We start from the raw sequence: 26,734 nt of genomic DNA, 5'->3' as shown, positions 1-26,734 counted from the left end.
CGGTCCACAGGACCGGGGTCTTTGTTCCTTGCCATTTAGCTTGTTTATCAGTGACAACTGTTGTCATTCCTATTCATCAGATTTCCAGATGATGGACATTCAAGAGGGAAAGCCGATACGGCAAATAAGAGAATCAGACTTCATTATAATAGCATATGTGAAAGCACTTTGATCATTGTAAATGATAATTACATGTAAGTTATCATCATTATTTTAAGTGGCTATAAGTCTGAGCCAAAACCAATAAAATGAAGGTTAAATACAGGCTCATGCATTTAGGTTCCAAAAAATCGATGACCCGAGTCCAAGAGGAAGGAGCCTGGGAGGGCAGCAGCGTGCACACTGTGATCCAGCCACGCAAAGAAGGCGATTTTAGGGCTGCTGAGTAGCTGAGCGTCCAAGTAGCAGAGCTATGGCTGGGCCTTCTTGGAATGGCATCCAGTTAGGGGGGCCACATCGTGGGGTGGACACTGCCACGCCAGAAAGTGGCCAGTGGAGGTAACTCAGGGAACAGCAGTGGGAATTGGGGGCATTTAGCTGAAGGAGAAGGGATGTGGGGACGTGAGGTCTGCCCGTCACTCTCCATTGGGAGGCACGTGGAGGAGGAGAGCTAAGTTGGAACAGCTGGGTCCTGGGTGGCAGATTTCCACTGGGGGTAAGGAGAGTGACGCAGCCCAGAGCCGGCACCCTGTCACCTGGGCAAGGACCAAGCCAGCTGTCGCTAGAGGTAGAGAAGCTAGACAATCATAAGACCAAGAGCAAAGCTGTAAGAGCTCAGCCAGCTGGTACTTGTTCCAGCTCTGATGTTATCCATCTTTTCTAACATCAGTATTTTCATTCCGTTTGGACGGATTCTCCTCCTACCTAATGTGACATTTAATTGAAATAATGCTGTGCACACTTAGCTTCCCCTTTACAACGGTGCCTGGAAATCTGTTGGGCTTTGGGGTTTCTGTTGTCCTTGCTCACTGAGTGATGCCCTCCCACCCCCTGCAGCATTTCCTCTTCTCTTCCAACCTTACCTGTCCTTTCGGTAAGTTGGAGTTTGGCCCCTTGGACTATATGAAAGCCCTCTGAGCTCTATCACTGGGCTCTGCATTGTGGCATCTGCAGTTTCCTTCACCTTCTTACGATGGCACTTAATGTACCTGAGCCTTCCCTGGATGACCCGAGGAGAACCTGAACTTGGTATCAAGGAAGTGTTTTTTACTTTAAAATATTGCAAGAACAGGTGCCTGGGTGGCTCAGTCGGTGAGGCGTCTGCCTTCGGCTCAGTCATGATCTCAGGGTCCTGGGATTGATTCCCGCATCTGGTTCCCTGCTCAGCAGGGAGTCTGCTTCTCCCTCTCCCTCTGCCCCTCCCCTCCATTCGTGTTCTCTCTCTCTGTCAAATAAATAAATAAAATCTTGAAAAAAAAATTGCAAGAACAACCAAAAGCACACCGTGGACATGTTTTCCTAAGACAACCCCTCCTTCTCCTTCCCACGCGTCTGTAGAATGTTAACATTTTCAGAACACCGAAATGTGATGTCGTTTCTGTTAAATGTGAAGTGTAAGAAAATTATGATTACTCACAGCACATAGCATTTATGATTAAACATACATTTTTATGGGCACCTGGGTGGCTCAGATGGTTAAGCATCTGCCTTCGGCTCGGGTCATGATCCCGGGGTCTTGGGATCGAGTCCCGCGTCAGGCTCCCCGAGCAGGGAGGCTGCTTCTGCCTCTCTCTCTCTCTCTTGAATTAATAAAAAAATCTTTTAAAAAATAACATATTTTTATGAAGAAAGTCTGGTTCCCATGGAACAATTCTCTGCATATAAAAACCCAATAATACCAGATGATCAGCCTTCATTTACAGGTTCCAGTTTCCACGTAAACAAGGGGGACCAAGTTCTCTCCCCAAAGATGAAAAAGAGGAAATCAGCCTTCCAAGAAATTGATAGGAAACTGTCTCAATAAGGCTTTTAGGAGAAAACAAATGAACAATGAGAGCCAAAGTGCAAATGGACTGACCTAGGTTACCTGAAACATGGGAAAAACATTCAACACTGTGTAACGAGAGTCAAACACAACATCTTATGTTTCCCACCATTGGTGCCCCACCTCCGTGCCACCTAAACACACAGCTATTTGAAAAATGTGCAACTGTCACACTTTATCACTTAAGTGACCAGGTATCTGGTTGTTTGGCTGCCAGAGCCTCACAGAGGAGATAAATTAGGCCTTTGCAGGTCAAAATCACATTATCTAGGGCTCTGTCGTGATGATAGACTTAAATGGTCCTAATGTCCTTAAACGCTACAAAACATACACCAGGATGTAGAGCTCACTCTTTGTGATGACTCAGAGGAGAAGTAAGAGAAGCTCAGACACCAGCATGGAGAAAAAGCAGAAGAAAGTAGGAAACAGAACTTGAAATAAGCACGTCTGTCCGTTAACGTGGATAATGGGTCCTATGTTATCCAACCAGAATCTGTCTGGAGGAAACCAGGCAAGCTAAGGATGCATGGCATCTTAACAGTCCTGAGCTGGACTGTTAACGTTCTGGAGTTGTCATCAAATCAAACTCCACCCCCAACTTTTTTCCCCTAAATTGCTCAGTGCATGTCTGTGTCTAGATGTACTTCAGAAAAATCTCTGTGTGTGTGTGTTTGCTTCCAAAACCTCTTTGGCTGGTTATATCTGAATTTTTTTTTCATCTAGTCATTTTTTGTTTTTTGGGGTTTTTTAGCCCTCTACACAATGAAGTCAAGACTGTTTCTCCCCTAGCAGAGAGATCAGACAAGGAGAAAGCTCTGCTCTCAGACACCCACCTCGTTGATTCAAGCATCGGTCCCATGTGGGCCCCAGCAGAGGTGTGTATGTAGCATGGTCCAGGCAACCGAGCCTGCTATAAGAAAACGAGAGTAAGCCTTCCAGTACATCAATCTGATCTTTATATTTGAAGGGAACGTATTATTAGTAAAGCATACATTTTTTTCTCAAGACAAAATGAGATATTTTTCTGCATTATTAGAGGATATTTTTGCAGGACCCACAAAAATATATATTAGGCAATGATCCATCATTCAGTTTTTTGGTTTTTTTTAATATTTTAAAAGAGAAAACATGAGCGGGGGGGAGGGGCAGAGGGAGAGGGAGAAGCAGACTCCCTGCTGAGCAGAGAGCCAGAGGTGGGGCTCAATCCCAGGACCTTGAGATCAGGACCTGAGCCACCCAGGTGCCCCTCCATCATTCAGTTTAATTCCACAGCTCTCCTGGGTGCCTTCCATTCTACCATGGGTGTTTCAGAATAACTATGGAGAGCATGGTTTGTGCTATGGACTCCTCTCCCCAGGAGAGAGGCAAGGCACCAGCACAGGAAATGACTATAGTGTGGGGCAGAAGAGCACAGATTATAATGCTACAGACGATCAGAAGGACAAAGTAGCCCAGGCGCCCTGCATTCATTTGTTTGTAAGCACCCTCAAGGCAAAGATAGGGACTTCACATCTTTCATACTCCAGCCATGCCCCATAAAGCAGAAGCAAATAATGAATCCTTACTAGTTGGTGAATGGTTTCATTACAATAAGCATGAACAGCTTCAAGCACAAGGATACCAGGCAGATACACTAATGTGATAAAAGATTTTTTTCATCTGACTATGACCTAAATTTGTAAATGTCAGTATAATATTTTCTACTTAGAGACTCATAAAATGACTGATAAAATCCAACAACCATAAAACCCTTCACCAAGCGTTTTTGATATTTAAGCCACGCATCAACCCTTGGAAATAGATACCATTTTCTATCTGCATTCATCCATCCCTCTTTAACTGGTGCCTTCTAAGTAAATGCCATTGTGCTAAGGGCTGGGGCTCCAACAGTGAAGAAAGATTCAGAGTCTTGCTTTCACAGAGCTGACTTTCTGGTGAGCGAAAAAAACAGCAAACAAGAATAAGTAAAGACATAGATGCTTTAGATCACTGGTAAATACTACAAAGAAAACAAAACCAGTAATATGATAGAGGATGGTCAAGGAGGGGGTACTATCTTTAGAACGGATTCTCTAGGGAGGACTTGAAGGAGCCAGATCAAAGGAGAGGGTGCTCCGGCTACTAGGAATAGCAAGAGCAAAGGCCCCTAGGCCAGACAAGGCTGCTGGTCTCCTGAACAGAAGGAAATCAGGTGTGGCTGACCTGGTGAAATAACCAGGAGGAGAAGAGTAGAAGCTGGGGGCAGGGAGGAGGCAGCAGCCAGTCTGAGGAGAGCCTCGTGGTTTGGATTGTAGTATGAGTGTAATGGGAAGTCACTGGAGGGTTTTGAAATTTTAGCCTTTGAGTAATGGTTTGTGGAGAGAGCAGAGTGGAGGCGAGGAGGCCAGGTGGGAGCCCACTGCAGGAATCCAGTTGGGAGATCTGGTGGTTTGAACCAGATGGTAAGTCATGGGTATGGACAGAAATGGGCAGATGCCTGGTATATTTTGCAGGTACTGCTGACCGTACCTGCTGATGGGTTAGATTCAGGGAGTTTGGAAAAGAGGCCCAAATCCTCAATTCGCATGTTGAAACAACAGAGGCTCAACAAAGTCAAGGAACATCTCTCAAAGGCTTCACAGTTGTACAAGGCAGGGCTGGGACTCCAACCCAGCACTCTTAATTCCAAAACAACTCTGCTCATTCTTGCAACGATATGAGGATTACGTTAAAAAGGGACAAATGAGTATGAAGTCCAATGAACTCCTCTTTATAGTGATGTAATGATTTTTTTGAGGCTGTATAGAATAGACAACGCATAAGATCCATTCAACTAGTGGGTCAATTTGTGGCTTATTGCAACCAGTCATCATACCCACTGGGATCGATACGCCGTCTCTGATGGTAGGTGTTTGTAACCACAAAGTGCACTTCAGTTAAATTCTTTTCAGAGGTTGTCTTGTTTTCAGAACCAACATTTCCTAGTGATATCATAAATTATTAGAGGGATACCAGGCAACAGATCAAGTCTGCCTCTTACAAGGGCTCTTGATGCAGGCATGTTCCATGGTTTTAATAAATTGGTCTTAGTAGATAAGCTGTTCTTTACTATCTCCTTATGAGCAGTAAATTCAGATCTTTATCTTCTGCTGATGTGCTAAGTAATTAAGAAAGAGTTCTTTTACCTCTGAACTCTGATTGAGATGTCCCCAACTCGTTTGTACCAGATCCAAAGAGTGAGGAAAAAAAAAAAATAGAAATATGGATCCCATTGCTTATGGCTACATCTGGTCATTTATTCCATAAAGACTTACTGAGTTCCCAGCACATTCCGGTCCTATTCTAGGCACTGGAAGGCAGCCCTGGAGGGGGGCATCCTTGATCTGGGGCTTTCTCCTGAACCACACAGTTAGGGTTTAGTTCGCCTCCCCGGCATCTCCCTTAGAACAAACAAGCTCCGTTCTCTACCTTTCTCCAAAGCCACCTGCCCTATATCACAAGCCATTATATCTGTGACCTTCAGAGCAGGACTGGCCAGATTCCAAGAATAGATGAGGTGATTTTGAGGAATTAGAACTCAATTTTGCTGAAATGTGGTCTAGAGATAGTAGTGCTAATTGAAAATGCAAATGCTAATAAAAGCTCAAGGGGAAGGAGCCCTGGGTGCTAACTCTGAGCTCGAGGTCAGCTGGGCAGGCCACCCAGCAATTGTTTGGGGACCATTTTCAAGTCCTTCAGTAATGCGTGGTTGCCCTGAGAAGGCCCACCAAAGTGACCCCCCTCAGAGAATGCTGTGGAAGGAGCAAAATGGAAGAGAGGGAGCCGGTGAAGATTTTATGAAAGGTACTACAAAGATACCTTTATATAGTCATGGATTCATACTTGATTCTACAAAACTATGCATTCTGAAAGGATTTATACCCCCAGAACCTGGAAACTAAGGATGATGTGCTGCCCCATCACCTATAAAACATTCCCTTTTGTCTCTGAAGGGACCTTAAAAAGGCAGAAAAAAGCCTTCCTGTGGCAAAAACTCTCCTATAAATCAACATCACCTGATAAGATTTTGAGGACAATGCTATATTCTTCTATAAACTTTCTTATACAAATAGCAGGACTATTAAAAATCTCAAATAGAATTGTTCTCAAGGGTCTCCACTAGGGTGAAAGTTCTTTTAAGGACCTTCATTCTCAGGGATGAATTTACCCCACCCACATACATACACACACAAATAGCAGGAAGCCAAAGGAAATTTGTACACTCTTCCAACTTAAATGTTCTGCATCTTGGTTAGACTATTACGTATGTGTATATATTTGGCAAAATTCATCAAAACTGTACTTAAAATAGGTGCATTTACTGCATACAAATTATACCTCAGTAAGCTGGATTTAAAAAGTAAAAAGCAAACCAAAAAATTCCAATTTTATATTACGTTAATATTTTTCTGTCTGTCTCTGGCTTCCGGTATTTACCGAGGATTTTAGTTTGAGTACAATCGGAATGCGCAGAGCTCATTATCAAAAGCTTCCTTTACTAGGACTAAAGTTTAGCCAGGAAATTAAGGTTTAGCCCTAAATTCATGTTATTTGAGATAAAACAAATGCATATCTCTGAATAACAAAGTTGTACAGCGCATAACCGGCTTGTACAACCTGAAAACTCAGATAAACCCAGGAAATCAAAGCTTTCAGTGGCCAGCCTTAGCAGGTGTTGAAAAGTATTCAAGGAGACTATTGTATTTTTGATAAACTGAAAGATCTGGTTTTTAAGCCTGTCAAACAAATACTAGTATCCAATATTTTGAAGCAAATCTTAGTTCCAAGTATTTCTTTTCTGTCCCATTTTTCTGGTTCCCTTTGATAACTGATTCATTCTTTGGTTCTTTGAACTGTTCCTGTGGAAAAATCGTTGACATGGCCAAAATTGTCCAGCTCTGCTGGGATTTAGACACATTCTTAAAATGACCTGGGGGAAATTATCTGGGGCGGCCCTTAGACTGCCGGTCCAGTCCAGGACGTGCTGAGCTGAAAACGGAGACCCACCCAGACCTTCTGGAGAATGACTGCAACTGCATCCTTCCTCCACACTCAGCCCAGTCTCCCCCCGGAGCCAGCCGTGCTCACGAGTCCAAAAACAGAGGGGCAGGCAGCCTCTGACTCTGTGTTTGGGGTGGGGGGGTATCTCTCCCTTTCCTGAGATAACTCCCTTCCCTGGGACAACATCCCTGAGCTGCAGCTTCACTCCTCCAAAGTCAGAGACACAGGTTCTGAAAAAAGTCCAATTTGTTTGCTACATCCTTTCATTCCAAGTCAACCTTACGCCGCCAGTCACCAGCCCAGCCGGCTGGTAAGGAATTCCCATTCCCAACTCGATCCGGACACACAGTGGCAGACTCCCACCCGGGGCTGCTCCAGGCTGATGTGGACAGGTCACCCCACGTTGATTTGGAGGAAGGGATGTCACTACTGACAAAACCAAACCAAACAAACTTCACAACTGATGAAAACAGGGAAGCTTGGTTTTAAATGAGATGTTTGTAAAGCAGTCAGCCCCTGTGCTCTCATTGAAAAGCAGAAGTTTAGCAGAGCTTATTATCTTTAGCAATAACAGGGTTAACAATGATGATTCCTGACTTAGACAATACAAAGTGAACCCACTATATCCGTACATCGCCCCCCACCCCGCTGCTCTTTGAGGATACTCATTACTCAGCCCCTCCCAATGTTCTTTCAGTATTAAGAGCATTAAGAGATTTTTTTTTTTTAGATTTTATTTATTTGACAGAGAGAGAGATAGCGAGAGAGGAACACAAGCAGGGGGAGGGGAGAGGGAGAAGCAGGCTTCCCACCGAGCAGGGAGCCCGATGTGAGGCTCGATCCCAGGACCCTGGGATCATGACCTGAGCTGAAGGCAGACGCTTAACGACTGAGCCACCCAGGCGCCCCGAGCATTAAGAGATTTAGCCAAAATTATTTCCATTGGCAGCTTTTTCTCCCTTCCATTCTAGCCTTAACAGTTTGCCAAGTTAACTTGAAGCACTTAACGCCTGTGATTTCATATAATCCCACCCAGGATTCTTCCTTTACTAGGAAATAAGCCTGTTGTCGATCTCCGTTTATCAGTCTGCTCCCAGTTTTTCAGGCACTCTGAGAGGTAGAACAAGAAATGAGCAGAACAGCTTCCACATGTGAACACTCACAGTAAATACTTGGCTCAAACATTGGGAATCCCTTTGGTGTTCCCTTGTGCCGTGAGTCAACATCGATTCATCTGGGGTCACATCACTTTTCCTCCAGAAAAATTTTACGTAATTTGGAAACAAAGTGAGGTACTGTACAACTAGAGAGGAATAGAAATCAGCAAAACACAGTCTGTGTCTCTAGGAGAGCCACTCCATTTGCCACGCCAGTCGTCCGAGTGAACACCCATTTTTGTGGGTGTTCAGAACTTAGGTGTCTGGAAACCCAGAATGAGGGTCGGCAACACTGGTTCTGCCATCTGTCGCTGAGTGATGAGTCGCTTCACGAGAGTAAGTCTTGGTTTCCTCATCTATAGATGAGAGATACTGATATCCACCACTATTATTTCACTTCGAGAGGATGATTATGTACATATGTGGTTACATGTGCCTGGAGAATATTGTGACATTTGCATTTTATTAGCATTCACAACTTGAACTTCTTAAATTTTCCCATCTAAAGGAAAGCACTGATTCCCCTCACTGTGCACTTTTTTAAATCGTGCTTCACACACGACCTTTCTACTCACTCTTATAAAATGATCCCTAAAGGACAGGAAGTGAAGAGAATTGTATCATAAAAATATGTCATGTGCGCCAAGAGCAACCAGGCTTTCTTCAGCCCATGGACGCACAGATAGTAATGGTCAGCGAGGCTTCATCATCAAAATGAATCGTCTTCGTGGAAAGCACCAGCTCCTGAGTGCCCGGTGCCTCCGGACTGAACTCCAGCTTCTCCAAGATCCAAGGGGTAAACACTCAAACCCTCCCGTGTCCTTTATTATATTAATTTACCATTTTTTAAAATTTTCCTGACAGGTATCATCCTTTTTCCTATTTGACAAATTAGAGCAGGTGAAAACCAGGGTTTTAGAAGGATGTTCATTTGTGAATGAGGCCTCTCCTGGGCGACCACCTCTTGGTCAGAGCCTCACCAGCCCTCACTTAGCGTGGCGGTGTTGGTCTCCTGTGCCTTCCCCACTCATCTCACCCACCAATGCCAAGGTGAGCTGACACGCATCTCCACTTAAGTGTTTCCCACGCTCTTCAATTTTAGATTGTGTGTTTTGCTACAATTAAAAAACAAGTCTTCAGGGATGCTCCAGTGCTTACCAAATCGAGGAGAAACGGATTTGAAACTTGAGGCCCCGCACAACATCCACCGGAGGGGCATTTTCAGGCTTCATCTGGCACCCCGGCACCTCTGTGGCACTTAGAGTTCACGCCTGTGCCCCTCGGCTGCCTTGTGCGCATGCCCCATGTGCTCCGCTGTTGTGCACATGCCCGCCTCTCTGTCTGCCTTCCTCCTTCCGTCTTCAAACTGTACCTGGTTCAGGGATCATTTACATCATCCCTTCCAGCAGGCTTCCCGTGGTCCTCTCTGCTCCAGTCTCCTCCAGCTCGCTCTTCGGAAGGTGCATCATGGCCCTTACCTTGTTTTGCCTGGGCCCATGTTCACTCTTGACGGTGAGATGCCTGCAGGGGACTGTGGTTTGCCTGATTGTCTCTGCTCCCAGTGCCCGGCACAGCGCCTTTCATGAAGAAAGAATTAGTCAGTAGTCCTGATTTCAACTCAACGTTTGTATGCGTATGTAGGAATTATGGCTAAGTGTATGCATATGGATCAAAATAATTGCTTTATCGTCAGCATCCAGATGTTTGTCTGCAAAAAATTCAAAACAAGTATCAGACAAGCAGGAAGTTGTATGCACAGGAGGAGAACATCTCGTTCACTCATGATCTGTGGAGCCCAGGTTCTAGGCAATCGAGCATGTCAAGAAGGCACAAGACAAGAAGACATGCACCTTCCTTGAGAGAAGCTTCAAGTCTAGTGGGGGAGAATAACCTGTCATCACATAAAGTAACAACCCTGTTCCTCCAGACTCCTCTGAGGAGGCCAAAAGGGGTGCTCATGACTCAGCCTGGAGGTAGTTCAAGGTGGTCGGACCCCTGGGTTGGTAGAGGGCATGAGTAGACAACCAGACATGGAGGTGGGGTCAGAGAGTGGATGGGCTTGTTGATCATTTTGAGGAGCACGTTCTTTGCATTACAGGCAGCCATTGAAGGGGAATGAGAGGATCCCATCTGAGTTTTGGAAGCATTCCTCCAAGGGCAAGGACCAGTATGAAATCGGGGTGGGGGGGCAAAATGGCAGGCAGCGAGGCTGCCCCAAGGACTCAGACACAAAGTGAGGCAGGCTTAAATGAAAATGGGAGAGGAGGGAGTATTTGACAGTTTGGAGATTGAATGCATGAGAAAGGATGGCTCTTGAGTGAGGGGGGATGGCCCACCTGCCCCTTCACCCCCCAGGAGCCTGAGGAGTCTCATACACTTACCGGGGTGTCCCAGGGGGGAGAGAGGCAGCACCTATAGGAACTGCTGTTAGGGGCTCTGACCTTCTGTTTAACTTTCTGGAAATAGATAATAACCTCCTTCAGAAGTTTTGTCAGCTTCCAGATGTTCTCCTTTCAAGCACCTGATCAGGAATACATCAGAGAACAGTTAAGATCAGAGTAACAGAAGGGTTAAGATTTGTCACTGCTCCAAGCCTGTTTCCAATGCAAAATGAGAAGCAAGATAATCACCTATTTTTACAGAGGAGCTACAAGAATTAGAAAAGTTAACACGTGTAAATTGCTCAGCACAGGGCAGGGCCCTGCATAAAATATGTGCTCAAGATGTCAGCGATGACTGTTACTGTTTCCCTTTATTGGCCATTGATGAGGAAGGAGGAGAAAAATAGGAGCTCTTCTAGAAAACCTAACACAAAGGGGCAAAGCCTCCATTCTTAAATATAAATAAGGACACTTTTCAATTCAGATGCTCATCTTATACTAAATTTGGAGAAAGTGTTTTGTCTTTGTATAGGAAGATATGGAAAGTCTGCTCTTATATCAAGAGTGACTTGCTTGTGACATCCCTTCTTTGTATGTGTGTCATTCACATATGTGTCTTTGTCCGGATCCGGAAATGAAAGGTGTGAGCAGTTAAACTACTAGAGAGATGGAATACTTAAGTAACCTTCTGAAAGTTTCCTTTGAGGGAAGTTTGTCCTTTCTCCTAGGAGGCTCTTCAGTAAACTCATTCACTAAGACAGGTTCAATGTAGCCAACTTCCAGGGATATTTCTTGGTGTCTCACATTATCTTTTTTGCTGTATGAATTTCAACAGTAAGCAAGGTAAAGAAAGGAGAGTTCTTGAATCCCACTCTAAATTGTCTGCAGAGAAAATACATCTCACTGCCCTGGGATATATAGGAAATCTTCTCAGTTGTTGGTGTTAAATCTTTAGGATACTCAGGTGCAGATGCAATATCTTTAGATTCATCATTACTTGAAATGATTTGTATTTGATCCTTAATCGAGGACATTTCTCTAAATGTGAAAAAATACAGTAACATTTCTTACCAAAGGAAATCTCTAGAAACAGTGATGTGTGTTTCGGTAGTTTCTAGAAGAACCCTTAGGACTCCTGGGGTGCCTGGATGGCTCAGTTGGTTGAGCGTCGGACTCTTGGTTTCAGCTCAGGTCGTGATCTCACGGTCATGAGATCTAGTCCTGCATCCGAGTTGGGCTCTGCGCTCAGCATGGAGTCTTTGAGATTCTCTCCCTCTCCCTCCCCATCTGCCCCTGCCCTCATTTGCACTCTGTCTCTCTCAAATAAATAAATAAAATCTTAAAAAAAAAAAAAAAAAAAGAGTCCTTCGGGCTCCTTTACAGCAGCGTGGAGTACGGTGGTTTAGCAGCCATGGGCTGGCCGGACGGGGAGGGAAGGAGACCCGCGCTGACCCTGAAACACGATGAGCTGAACTACGTGTAGTGAGAACACAAGTGAGGACTCCTAACTGTCTGTGCTGATGTAAACACGTGGATGCCAGGCCTCATCCGCACCAAGGCCATTGTCTCTGACTCGAATTCACCATTCTGGGCCCACAAACTCTTTGTAAGGTATAGAGAAAAGTTGGGAGGAGGGAGAAGGAGGAGGAGAAGGGACTCAGAGGCCACCAAGCCTTGGGACAAAGAGAGCAGCCAGAAGGGGAGAGAGCTCCCCCACACCAGCAGGTGAGAGACACAGCCCCGTCCGCGGCCCAGAGGCCACCCCGCTTGAGGTCACAAAGGGAGACACCAGCAGAACAGGAGATACAGCAACAGGCCCGTCTAGTTATTGGATCAACTTCCCTGTAAGACTTCTCAACCCAGAAGAAACAAACGCTTCGAGGATTCTGAGTCAAAGCTTTTCGGCGCTTCACGCAATGGCCATGGCAGAGTGGGAGCCCCCAGCTTACAGAAGTGACCCCAGAAAAGACCAGAATGATCCCTTTCTCTGTCGCCAATTGCATGAAGAAAGCATTATTTTCATTAGTTTGTAAAGGGCTTAAAAGTGTATGAACTAAGTTCAGATGAGCAAAAAGATGCATTGTTGTTGCCATTTTCCACAGCTGGCCCCATCATGATCTGAGGCTCCCCTTCCTGTGTTCTTGGCTTGCGCTGGGCAGAGATTTAAGCTTGCACCGAAGGTCAATGAAATATCTCATATTAGAAGTGTTTCTTTGAGGCTAACTCTTCTCTCAGGGGCAGATGCTCGCTCTCTCCCCCCGGTCTCATTTCCAGGACTGCAAGGGGTCTGGGGTGACACTCAGGAGACCATCTTAGTTCCTACAGCTGCCATGACAAAATGCCACAAACCGCATGGCCTAAAAAAACCCAAAAATGTGTTCCCTCCTGGTTCTGGAGGCCAGAAGTCTGAAATCAAGGGTTCAGCAGGGTTGGTTCTTTCCTAGGACTTCAGAAGGAGAATCTGTCTTCTGTCCTGGCTTCTGGCAGTTGCTGGCAGTCCTTGGTGGCCCTTGGTGGCCCTTGGTGGCCCTTGGTTCGTAGCAGCAGGACTTCAGTCTCTGCCTCCATCTTCACTTGACCTTATCCCTGCGTGTGTCTGGGTCTGTCCTCTTCTTGTAAGGACACCAGTCCTTGGTTGAGGGCCACCCTAATCACCCTAATCAAATGTGACCTCATCTAAACTTCAGGACATCGGCAAAGACCCTATTTACAACTAAGGTCACATTCACAGGTGCCAAGGGTTGGACTTCAGCATATCTTTCTTTTTGGGAGACACACCTCAACCCACAACAGGCTCCTTATAGGTCTTTGCTCTGGTGGCTAGTGTGGGCTGATCACTGCATTGACATCTGCTGAGGAGTTGAGGTCTGGGGAATGTCATGCTGGGGGTTACTAAAGGTCGTGGTCCGCCATTTCCCTCAAGTCTTAAAGTGCCCGTGCGCAGTCCCAGGCCTCTGTTAGCCACCGTCCGTCCAGCACCCAGGATGTGTCAGGCTGTGGGGCCACAGAGCTGCCTCAGCCTCATCCAACAGACAAGAGTGGCTGTCCCACCTAGAGGATGCCTTAGTGCTCACGTGCCAAATCAAATACAAAGCTGCTAGCAGGAAGCTTGAAAGTCACCCACCCAGTCTACACCTGGGCAAGCAGGATCCACCCCACTCCAGCCCCGAGTTTCAGTCTTTAAGGGGAAGCCAGGATGCACATACGTGTGTTTCCTCAGGGCCTTTGTAGTTACTATTCTTTCTGCCTGGAATTATTTTCCCTCGATAAGTACCTGACTTCCCTTAAATTCCTTCAGAGCTCGAATGTCATCTCAGCCGTGGCCTTCCCGGATTGTCTTATTCAAAATAATGTCTCCCCCCACACATAATCTGTGCCTTTCCCAGCTTTAATTTTCATAGTGAAATTGCATTTCAGAGCACTAGGTTTTCCCTAAGGAATGGAATGATGTTTTGCTTATTGCTAAACCGGTTTTTGAGCTCACCCTAGAGAAGTAGCTCTTTCATCTTTCACTTATTCAGTCATTAAGTCATGCAACAATTAATATTATTTTTCCTCATATTGTCAGAAAATAGAATATTATATGAGATCAAATTACAGTCCTTGAAGGTAGAAACCTTCTCTTTTTCAGTACTGAATTCCCACCACCTAGCAAACAGTAGTTATTCAATAAATCCTTGTATGAACGAATGAATGAATGAACAAATGAAGTTTCCATGAGAAAGGTGATCTGTATAAGACTTTCATCTCAATCTTTCTATGAAATTAGGAGCACATTTTTTTCCATGGACTCTTGCCAAAGACCAGACATTGAGAAAAAATTGTACAAACAGTAGATAGCATCATAGCTAAAGGAATGTCATCTTTTGAAGAAGATGACTTTGATTTTTAGAATGGTTCACAAATTTTAAAGTACCGGAGAAGATGAAGATGATTTTCAGGAGGGAGAGAACATCAAGTGGTTTATGATGTGGAGTTGCCCCCGCAGAAAGGCAGCTGTGTTACGGGGTAGCGTGGTTTTTACTCCACCTTTAGAAACAGAGGTAAATGACCAAAAAGAAAGGTGACTTCAGACCCTTACTCAAAAATGAAAAACCCAGGGCTACCTTGTAGCTCTCTCCCTGGCTTGATAAAACTGTCCCCCGTCGAGTCCCAAGCCATCAAGAAAAGTCATCAGATACGTTCTTTAAAGGCCAACACATCCATGAGGCCCAGTAGCTACACTTCCCAGAGCCCATAGTACTTTTGGAGAACCCTGAAAATGTTTTCACTTCTTTCAAAATTAGAAGAAAAAAATTAACTTTGAGGTAGAAGAAAATGTTTTAATACACGAATATATTCATCTTAAACCAACAAAGTCCTAAAATATCATGTTTGGCTTTTTTTTTTTTTTTTAAGATTTATTATATTTTAGAGAGAGAGAGGGAGAGAGAATCTCAAGCAGACTCCGCACTGAACACAGAGCCTGACACACGGCTCGATCCCATGACCCTGAGATCACAGCCTGAGCTGAAACCAAGAGTCGGACACTTAACTGACTGCACCACCCAGGTGCCCCTGGCTTTTTTTTTTTTTTTTAATAGAGGAAGGGGCCCTTGGAGGCAAAAGTGCTGAGGCCTCGTGAGAGCCATCACATGGCCCTGCTCTTGGGTCTCCTGTGTGTCAGAAATACTGAAATGTGTTCATGGCAAAAGAGTTAAGTCCTCAGTTTAGACAAAAAAAAAAAAAATCTTCTCTACGCAGATTCATTTTCCAGGATGCCTCGATTCACAATAACCTATTTTAGGAGAGAAGAGAGATTCATGCAGTTGCCCCATAAAATATTTTAAGCCCTCCTCCTCTCCGAAACAAAGCCCGCAGCATGAGAGCAAGAGAACATGACTACCGGTGCTGAGAAAATGCATTTTCTTCAAGGTGCTGCTGCCACTCTAATTCGCACCTTCTGAGAGGAGACAGAAGTTCTTGACATGTACAGGCAGCTAGAAGAGGAGAGAGAATGAGGCCTGGCGAATGTGCCCAGCTGGGAAAATAAGCATTCAGCTAACTCAGTCAGAGCTGGAAAGGAAAGCCCCCAAGCAAACCTTGTGGAGAGCGTCCCTTGTCCTTTGTGAAAACGAAAATCAACTGACCTCTAAACCCCACCTGAGTCATAGAAGTCACTTGATGTAGGCAAATTAGAGACAGATTCGTTTGACTAACTTCTGTATTTTGAAGAGTGCAGACCAGTGCCATCAGGAGTAATTAGCAGTTCACAAGGCGGAAGATCTTCAGTGACAGAGACCTGTGTGAGGATGGGGTAGGAAATGCAGTTTCAAGAGTGGTGATCGGCTGCCATACGCCCTCGTTTATCGCTGCCTCGTGCAGAATGGCCTGAACTGAGCACCTCTCTGGGCTTATTCTGACGACCATAGGAGACGGTCTCAGAAACCACCTTCTGGATTAGCATCTAGACTTCATCCTTTCTTTGACTCAACCACATCCCACTCTTAACTCCTAAGTCACTTGCGATTAAAATACCCTAATCCTGTGGGGGCTGGGGTGGGACAGGGGAGGAAGGAGGTACGTGCTGCCGTTGGGAGTATCCCGTCCAACTTGACAGTGAAGGTGATGGGGAGGCGGAGGGTGTCATTTCCAACCATGGTAATTGGGTATTTGTGTCTGCTGTACTTCTCTAGTTAGATCCAGGCTATCATTTCAGCCTCTCAGAGCCCCTTCGGCTCATGACCCTGTGATGTCACGTATGACCACCCTTTCCACTAAATGCCATATGACCCATTGGTCAATGTGCCATTGATATCCTTATCTAAATTAATAAAATGTCAGCTTGGAATCATACCATGAAAATTCTCCTCTGAACCCAATTTCTACCCATTGATCAATTCCACCCACAGTTCATCTTGTTTTAAGTCTACCTTTAAAATACTCTTACTGTCGGGGCGCCTGGGTGGCTCAGTTGCTAAGTGTCTGCCTTCGGCTCCGGTCATGACCCCAGGGTCCTGGGATCAAGCCCCGCATCGGGCTCCCTGCTCTGCGGGAAGCCTGCTTCTCCCTCTCCCACGCCCCCTGCATGTTTTCCCTCTCTCGCTGTGTCTCTCTCTGTCAAATAAATAAAATCTTAAAAAAAAAAATGCTCTTATTTTCATGAGCCCACACATACCTGTCTTGACCATGAAAATGTCATGGGAGACAAAAAAAAATGATTTGCTGAAAGGTAGGTAGGCTTTGTCAGAATTCCCCCAACCTAGTAGGCCATTACTCCAATCTGGAAATAAAGGCATTGGTTTCAGAGGTACAACAGAGAAGAAGGTGTTGGGGGGAGAAGCACACTTCTGTGTCGACAGGCCTCCCGATCCACGCCTTGACTCCATTCCAGGGTGGGTACAGTTGAAACATTCGGACTCCTGTGAGGATCCACCCCAGTTTCTGGTTCAGCCTCCACGCATCCATTAGGCTTTGTCTTCTTCTTCTTCTTCTTCTTCTTTTTTTTTAAGATTTTATTTATTTATTTATTTCAGAGAGGGAGAGAGAAGTGCACAAGCAGAGGAAAGGCAGAAGGGGAAGGAGAAGGAGAGAGAGAATCTCCTAAGCAGACTCTCTGCTGAGCGCAAAGCCTGGAGCAGGGCTCAGTCCCAGGACCCCCAAGGTCATAACCTGAGCTGAAACCAAGAGTCAGATGCTCAGTGGACTGAGCCACCCAGGCGCCCCAGGTTTTGTCTTCTGAAAGTCCGCTCATATGTCAGAGTCCCAAGATTTGAATTCTTTCTTATGTTAATTATGTAACCTGGAGAGCCAATGGAGGGGAGCGCCCCCCCCCCAGTACACTTTCTGATAACAGCTCTCTTCTCTTTCTGTGTGTGTGTGACAGGTCTAATTGCCCTGGGAAAACCATTGCCTTCGACCCCTACCTCCATGTCCATTTTCTAATGCTTTAATGGTCAGGCTTTCATGCAATCGTAGCCCTCAAAGGATTTTTTTTTCTCTTGGGTAAGAGAGCTTTAGACGCCCCTGGGGTAGGAATTACAATACAAGTGAGAACAAAGGAATATTTTACTGAATCATTCTATTTGACCTAATCTGGAAATACAAAAATTTGTTAACACATTTTTCCTAGCCTATACTTCTGTTGTTTGTGACACAGATGAAGTCGGCACCCTCCCCTCCTCCCATCGCCCCAAATGCCCCTGCTCCCTAGAGAGTTAGCTTCACATGACCCTGGGCTAGTCTTGGCTGGAATACTCTTCAATGGTTTAGAGAGGCATTAAGGAAAACTTAAAAGCTAAACTCACTCTCCTTATGGTGTTGGCTACAGTGTAATAGGGCTTCCCAAAACCTAAAAAAAAAAAAAAAAAAGTTTTAGCAGAAGCAGAGCACACACAGAAGAAATTATTTTTCAGTTTGGTAATTTTGTACATAAAATTCTGTTTCTGCTGCTAACAAGTTAAAATGCAAAAGGGAAAGTGGGATAAAATCCAGTGAGCAAGAGGCGGGTCTGTTCATTTCCAACCTGTGGGAAACGCTGTAGTGTTCTGTTCTCCAGTAGCAAATAGCTAGGACATGTAGCTGATATTTACTAAGATTGTGAGAGGTAAAATCAGACCTGCCTTTCTAATGAAGTCAACCACGGCACCCAACTCTGTGGTTTGACTGACAGGTACATCCAGTTTTCTGAAAGGTCTTGTTACTTTCAGCAAAGCCTGTTATTCTTAGCCCTGAAAAGTCATGCTGTGCAGCAGGGCACCCCAAGCTGCAGGAAGGGGGCACCAGGCTTTCTATCTCATGTCTGACAACTTGAAACATTCAGGAGAAAGTGGAAAATTTATCTTTCAGATGTGTGTGTTCTGCATGATGCCAAATGTCAGGGTTTTGGAAACAGCTCAGGGATCCTGTCTTCCCTTTGTATTGTAATCACACTGGGTTATATTACTCAGCAAGTTTGTAGTTCTCAGATTAGATTTTAAGATAGGGAATGACAGTTCCAACCTTTATATACATTCCCCCAAAGTTCAGGGATTGTAATAAGTTTATGCAAATAAAAATGTAATACTTCATCATTTTGCAAAATAAGTGTGGGCTAGCATCTTCACGTTAAGACATTTCTTTTTATTATTATTTCTGGGGGGAAAAATCCAATCTTGTTTTATTAATCCTTAGAAAAAGATTTGCAACGTAGGAGGAGAAGATTCTGCTTCTCCCAACAGATTGCCTCTTTGTAACTGAGTTAGCATTTGTCACAGGTCAAGAGCTATTTAAATCACACCTGTATATTTTAGTCCCGCCTTCCTCTGGAAGAGAGAAAAGCATATAATAAATACAAGGAAATTTCATTAGTGTCTTTCTCTCAGGGATTAATAAAATGTCATAGTACATAATTCTATACATCAGTTATGTACACGGATTTAATTCTAGCTGTGCACCTTTTGAAAGGCAGCTGATGAGGAAGACGTCACTGATCAAAAAATTTAGCCCATGAGAGCAGAGAGCTGATGCTGAACCTGGATGCCTACATCTCAGGGCCCTGCCTAATGTTAATCATGCGATCATGTTGAAATGGAGGAATGGGGTTTGTGTGTGTTTATGTTGCTTTTTTAGCTGAATGCCCTTGGCTTTTTTGTTGCCTTTTCCGCCCCCCGTCTTTTTTGAGTTTCTTTTGCTTACGGTTATTTCCCATTTATCTGTTCCATTGACCCACTCAGGCTCCTGTCCATACAACTATAACCAAATGGGAAAATTGTACCCAGTGTAATTAACCTTCATCCAGGTGTTCTGCCAGCTGAGACCCAGATGCTCAGCCCTAACCTTGAGAGTCGCAATTTAGGGTGGCTGCCAGCCCAACCGCACCCTAGTCATGTTTCCCAGTGTGTATCATTTGGACTACTCCCCAATCTCATTTCAGTCTGATAGTCCAAGAATTATTTAAAACTTCACGCAGGCAGTGATTTCAAACCCACTTCCTATTTATTCCATTAGGGCCCATATAACCACTACTTCACTCTTGAGGCTGGTGGAGGGTTTCTATAGTAATGGCTATTCAACATTAAATAGACCACTGTCGAGGTAAGAGCAAGACAACTATATTTTCAGAGGAGTGCATTTTCAGTGAGATGGATTTCCAGATGATAGTACTTCTAGAAATAAATACATATATAAAGTCTGTTCGTATATAAAGACATTTATATGTAAATATTTATAAAATATATATGTAAATATAAAATGTATATAAAAATATAAAGCTGTATTGGATCTGGATTTCCTACTTTCCCTTCCTCTCTCAAAGCCACATTCCACACCTATCGACGCTGATAAACTTTGGCCTACCGTGAACTTGCCTCTACCTCAATCTCTGGTGTTGGTTCCCATCCCACACAACCCAAGTGTGGATGACAGACTGTCTAACATATAGTCACGGTTCTAGTCATGCATGCAGTCCCTGGCTGATTCCTTTGTGCAAGAGGCTATTTTAGACATTTGGAGGAACACAAAGATAAGTAACATTCAGTCCTGCTCTCAAGAAAACTGTAAATCTAGTGGAGGCACAAATTCAGGTTTCTGGCCCATCTGGACAGGGAGAGAGCACACCTGGGCCAGGTAGGTAGAGCCCGGAGCAGAATCTGGGAGGAAGCCATTTGGAGCTCTCCTTTTGAAGGACTGGGGACCTCTGATGTTCTGAAGTGTGGATACTCACAGGAACTAAGCATGAACAGAGGAAGAGAATAGAATTCCATTTGGGTGGAACAGAGGTGTTTAAAGCCAAAAATTAAGGAGTGCAGAGGAGCACCAAGTTTCTCCACAGTCGTATTCCCCAAAGAGCAGTAGTGGGAGAGCCAACGGCACCATGTTTTGCCTTTTCTGTTTACATTTTTTCCCATTTCCAGGGAAATGAGAGAGAGAGAGAGAGAGGACAAGCGGGAGGAGCAGGAGAGGGAGAGGCAGGCTCCCCGCTGATCAGGGAGCCTGACATGGGGCTCCATCCCAAGACCCTGGATCATGACCTGAGCCAAAGGCAGATGCTTAACCAACTGCGCCACCCAGGCACCCCCTACTTAACATTGTTCTTGAAATGGACTCGTCATTTTCCCTTAAATAAATTTATGTTCAAAGGAGAGCATGTTATAAGGAAGCCTTGCAATATAACCGTAAAACAAAATACCAGTGTCACTTGCTGTAGCGATACAAGATTGGTAAAAACACATGGCATGGGAATATTGGGAAATTCAGTACCTGGAGCGTTCAGGTCTGAGGTCGGCTGTTAAAAAGCGAAACTGGCAAGTGTTGGAGTGATGAGCAAGATAGTCCAGTCCCAAACTGAGCCAACCTGACAGCTTCTTTGTGAAGGATTAAAAGAGAACGAGAAGAAAAGAACTTCCTCTCCCTGTGATCACATGTTATTTAATGTCCAGTCCGAGAATGACCTAAGGCCACCCCCAGTGCCTTCCAGTAGGAATATTCCCCCAGGAGCAGAGTGAGGGAATGGATGGGACGGCTACCCCTCCATGATGGGGCCAGGTGCACCTGAGTCTCTGCAGAGCACAGGTGAGCTTGGGGGCTGGCACCCGGCTCTGCCATCTCCGTCCATCCCACAGATTCTTAAAAGCCCATCCCAGCCCCTAACACGGTGACGGGCACACAAGAGAGCCTTGTCAAAAGTTTTAAATTGGGTCCCACTGACATTCTAAGATCTTTTGGCTCTCCTTCATAGAAAGTAAAGAATTGAGTTTACAGGGATATTTCATATCCCATCCCCCCTCGCAAAAAAAAATATGGATAGGAATTTCTAAGACATATAAAACAAAACAAAAAAATCAGCTGATGGATAGGTTCCATGGGGGGCACCAGAAGAATATCCGGATGAGTTTAAATAGTCTCTAAGGTAAATGAGAAATCTCTGTTGAGGTGTCAGCATCTGGATTCCAGCCGCTGAAGCGGTGCTCACGCGTGTGCACGGGACCTTGCATGGATCTGCGGTCGGGGCGGGGGGCGGGGGAGGGTGGTGGCTTGTGCAGATGCCCCTTCTCTCCCTTCTCACAGCACTCCTGCTGGGCACTTGGTATTCAGCAGCTGAAAAGCAGGAACCAGAAAGCTTGCTAATGCATTGCAAATGTAATCGCTGCCTCCTTCTTGAAAGTATCATCGTGCACATTTCTTTGTAAGGTTTCACCTGGAATTGTGTCATATTTTAAGTGGGCTATTTGCTATAACCCACATCATTATGAAGGTAAGGTATTAAAATACCCAGGACAGCTTGAGAATGTAATTTCAGAAGTGATTGTACTGCACTTCTAAAATTAGCATTCTTCAGAGCAGGTCTCCCCCACATGCACCTCGGCCAAGACGTCTCCATGCAAAAAGTAGTTTCTTACAGTGAATTGTGCTGTAGTATTTGATTTCAGTGCGAAAGCCGTTCAATTAATTTTACAGATTAATTTACCTGTAATGAGCTCAAACACACTAAAGGGATAGCTTTACTCTCATGCCTTAGGTGTTCCGAAGGACAGATGTGTATTCCAGACAAGCATCGACAGAACTTGCTGGTGCTTTAACTGAGGCTGGCAAAGCTGTGACGTCAGTTCATGGCATTTTTTAAAACTTTATTACTGGCTAAGTCACTAATGAAACATGGTCTTAAAGCAGTCTCTAGGGGCGCCTGGGTGGCTCAGATGGCTAAGTGTCTGCCTTTGGCTCAGGTCATGATCTCCAGGTCCTGGGATCGAGCTCAGCAGGGAGTCTGCTTCTCCTTCTCCCTCTGCCTCTCTCCATGCTTGTGCTGTCACTGCTTCTCTCTCTCTCTCTCTCAAATGAATAAATAAAATCTTTAAAAGAAAAAAAGCAGTTTCTAATAGCCATTAAAAAAATTCTTTTGAACCTCACTATGACATTTCTATAGAGTCCCTGACTAGAAATGCCAAAATCCAAGTGAATATAAAAACAACAATATAGTCTGTTTTTTGAGAGAGGGATAATAACGCTCCCTTTTCCATAGGGTTATTCTGGGTATCAAATGTCTAATTTGTATAAAGCATCTAGTTTTAAACGTTCAGTAAATGTTAACTCTTATCATTGTACAGCGTTTGTTCAGTTGTAGTCCTTGGTTGTTCACAAGCTTGGTTCCCCAGCTAGGTTGTGAGCTACTTGGGGTAAATTTCTGTATTTACGTCCTTCCTGCTACTGCTACCAGGCAGTGAATACACGCAATGAATTGAATTGATTGAATTGAATTGAATTGAACTGAATTGAAGTCCCACCAGATGGCAGTAGCTCCCAGCCCCAAAATTCTTCCTTCATGAGCCCTGCTCCAAGGCTGGACAGGCTAAAAAGAATTCTCCATTTATGGACGAGAAGCAGCAGATGGAGTGAGCTTGTTCCTGGTGTCCTGCCACCCAGCAGCAGCTTGTTCTGGTGCCTCGACCACAGATGTGAGCCAGATAGGAATTTGGGAAGGCAAGGAGCTGAGGTCTCCCTTCCCACCCTGTTAACAAAGAATCACCCTGAGTCTCCTTGGATGGAGCAACCCTCAGCATGTTTCAAAGGAAGGCAGATCACCAGAAGGAGGGGATAGGAACCAAATATATGAACTCTTTGCAAGGAAGACAAGTTGGTGAACCCAGAACAAGGAATTCTGATATGAGACCAGGAGACAAAGATTGAATCATTTACTTTGTATTCATTCCTTCAATGAAAATCCATGAATTTATTCATTCAAGAATCCTGCAATTATTGAGGAGAAAGTGGAGGAGGAAGAAGAGAACAGCCAGTGAGGGGTCAGTGGACCAGAGCCTCTTCCTGTTCATCAAGGGGACATCGTGACTGTGGGATTTTTTTGTTCAGTCACAGGTGCATTCTGCCTCCCCATCCTAACTGGAACATGCTCTAGCTCAAAGTCACAGACTGAAATTTACTGCAGGAGAAAACTATGAAGAATCGTTAATTAAAATTTCTTTATGTACTTGGCTGAGTAAGCCCCTGTTAGAATCCCCAGCATTACCATTCCTTGCTGCCCATCTCTTCTGTTAATCAAAATTCACATTGGGGGCGCCTGGGTGGCTCAGTTGGTTAAGCGACTGCCTTCGGCTCAGGTCATGATCCTGGAGTCCCGGGATCGAGTCCCGCATCGGGCTCCCTGCTCGGCGGGGAGTCTGCTTCTCCCTCTGACCCTCCTCCCTCTCATGCTCTCTGTCTCTCATTCTCTCTGTATCAAATAAATAAATAAAATCTTTAAAAAAAAAAATTCACATTGGGCTAGTACAGGTCAGTCACTGAACTGCTTCTTTAATAGGATGAGTAATCAATACATCCACTTCTGCCCCCAAGGCCTAAAAGATCCCTTCTCTACTGATTTCTTCTTTCCTTAATGAGGAGTAAAATTTTATAAGACTGCTTTATCTGAGTTCATTCCTCAATAAGAAACATCACCTGCTCAGATTTCAACTTTTTAAAGAAGTAGGTAGCCTTCTGTTTCCCAAAGTCTGTGTTTTTCACAGTTCAAGTGGAAGGGGAAATATCTCACATCCTTGTCCTTGGTTTTTTTTGTTTGTTTTTTTTTTAAGATTTTATTTATTTATTTGAGAGAGAGAGAGTAGGTGAGAGAGAGAGCACAAGCCGGGGGGAGAGGCAGATCTAGAGGAAGCAGACTCCCAGCTGAGCAGGGAGCCTGATTCAGGGTTCAGTCCCAGGACCCTGGGATCCTGACCTGAGCTGAAGGCAGATGCTTAACCGACTGAGTCACCCAGGTTCCCCCTTGTCCTTGGTTTTAAAAGACAGTCACCACAGTCATCATAATCTCCCATCCAGAACGCAGGTTGCCTTGCCCTTCTCTGAAGGGCCATTTGCCCACCACCTGGGTTGATAGTGCTGCAGAATCAGTGGCTATGCCCGTGGTTCTCAAGCCTCAGCGGACCACAGAGTCACCTGGAGGGCTTGTGGAAGCCCAGATTGCCAGCACCCCACCCCCACCCCCGGCATTCCTAACAAGTTCCCAGGTGATGCTGATGCTGCTGGTCCAGGAACCGCACTTGTGAAGACCACCCATAAGAAAGATCTAGAACTCCTTCAACGTTCATTTCTGCTACACAGATTGTAAAACTCAGGACAGAGGGTCAAAAAGGCACTGGCTTTGCTGAGCTAACTGGTAAGACAATGTGTGGTTATATTAATTGAAACAGTACATTAGAAACACCTCTACTCAGGTTCCCCTCTAATTTGAATGTTAGTTTAGGAAGATGTCGAACTCACAGACTGGGGGGCAGGTAGGGATTCTTAAGTGCACAGGTGTATTTGTGATTGAGTTGGGAAAGCTTCCTGACTTCCAAAACATCCATCAGATCCTAGCTGGGATTCTATAAACCTCAGAACTCCACAGGGATTGGATGCTGGAGAAAGAAAATATGCCGTTATAGGCTATGGGAACTCCCTCTCTTCTCTTTTTTAAATAAAGAATTCTGAAGAAGAAAGTTAAGAATGAGGTACAAAACGGAACCATAGTTTACCAGGAGGGGGCCTTGTTCAGTATGTGTAAGAGGGAAAAGAGAAGGAGAAAGATCAGTCAGAAGCCAGTGAATGTGGTTGGTTTCAACAATACCACAGGTATTGGGAAGGTCTTTATGTGTGCATTTTATTTTAACTATTAAATAGAGTCAGAGTCTCCTCACCCTACATGTTCTCAGAGGTTCGTTTGCAGCAAAGTCTCCAGCCCTCAGCCTTCGAGTCATTTAATATTTCATCTAAAAGAATATAACATCTTAAACTGAAACCTGGAGTAGGGTTTGGACACAGGCGTTCAAAGACGAGGCTTTGTAACAGCAGCAATATAGTGAGTGGGATAGACTTTTATTTTCTCTTTCTTTATCTTTTAGAAACCGGGAAGATTGACCAAGAGATTCACAAATACAACACCCCGGGATTCACTGGGTGCCTCTCCAGAGTCCAGTTCAACCAGATTGCTCCTCTTAAGGCGGCCTTGAGGCAGACGAACGCCTCGGCTCACGTGCACATCCAGGGCGAGCTGGTGGAGTCCAACTGCGGGGCGTCCCCGCTGACCCTCTCCCCCATGTCGTCCGCCACCGACCCCTGGCACCTCGATCACTTGGATTCAGGTAAAGCGGCGTTGGCCGGGTGTCTTTATTTCTTCAAACCTCAGTTTCATCGTCTGTAAGATGGGGTTAGGAGCAGGGCCGGTAAGGCTGGTAAGCTGTTGGAGGACTAAGGGCTCCAGGGAACGTGTGAGCCCAGGAGTGCTTAGCCACATACCAAGTGCCCAGAAGCTACAACCGTGAGCCTGGCTCAGAGCCAGAAGTACATAAGGTGAAGGTAAGGAACATGGAAACTGTTGACTCGAACTCATTTAAGCGAAATTAGGAGATGCTTAAACTGATGTCTACAATGTGACTTTGGGACCGACCTGGTTCGCTGTTGCCTTTAGGACTCTCCCTGCGTCCCCGAAGCCCAAAGTCTACTATCAGGGGAAAGATTTCTTTTTTTTTAAAGATTTAATTATTGGGCGCCTGGGTGGCTCAGTTGGTTGGGCGACTGCCTTCGGCTCAGGTCATGATCCTGGCGTCCCGGGATCGAGTCCCACATCGGGCTCCCTGCTCAGCGGGGAGTCTGCTTCTCCCTCTGACCCTCCTCCCTCTCGTGCTCTCTGTCTCTCCTTCTCTCTCTTGCAAATAAATAAAATCTTTAAAAAAAAAAATTTAAAAAAAAGATTTAATTATTTATTTGAGAGGAGTGAAGGGGAGCAGAGGAAGAGAGAGCCCTAAACCAACTCTGCGCTGAGCATGGTATCCTACGAGGGGCTCGATCTTACAACCCCGAGATCAGGATCTGAGCTGAAACCAAGATTCTGACACTTAAGCGACTGAGCCACCCAGGCACCCCAGGAAAGATTTACCTAAAGCAACGAAGAGATCCATCTCCTGACCCTGTATGTATATGAATAATCCCATAGGCTTCCAGATTTTTAAGAGGTGCATTTAAGCTTACAGGACTCGGGATTTAGTCCCACTCCTGCAGGTGATAAGACATGTAATTGGAAAGCATAGGCCTACGATGAAAGGCTATGGCTCTTGGCTGCAAAATTAATTGGGAGCAAATTCAGCATGCCCATCACGTCGAGTGGCAGAGAGCCATAGGTACTTACTCTTTGCTCTACCCAGCCTGACCTTGGGCCACCTCTCCAGGCCTCTGCATTGTCACCCCCAAGG

At 45.1% G+C, this 26,734-nt stretch overlaps 1 protein-coding gene across 1 annotated transcript in view; it reads left to right on the top strand.

The window, feature by feature from the left end:
- The window catches only part of CNTNAP2 (contactin associated protein 2), a 1,739,191-nt gene extending 1,713,490 nt beyond the window's left edge, over positions 1–25,701 (top strand). Inside the window, exon 22 of the mRNA XM_081799929.1 lies at positions 25,388–25,701. Coding sequence (XP_081656055.1) covers positions 25,388–25,686 — 299 coding nt within the window. The 3' untranslated portion in view covers positions 25,687–25,701. The remainder of the gene's footprint in view (positions 1–25,387) is intronic.
- The last annotated feature ends 1,033 nt before the right edge of the window (positions 25,702–26,734 follow it).

The sequence above is a fragment of the Leptonychotes weddellii genome, chromosome 12 (assembly GCF_054177405.1).
Source record: "Leptonychotes weddellii isolate Sample4059 chromosome 12, ASM5417740v2, whole genome shotgun sequence".
Classification (NCBI taxonomy): Eukaryota; Metazoa; Chordata; class Mammalia; order Carnivora; family Phocidae; genus Leptonychotes; species Leptonychotes weddellii.
The sequence above is the reverse complement of the archived record's forward strand: the minus strand, read 5'-3'. Positions and strand labels throughout refer to the sequence as shown.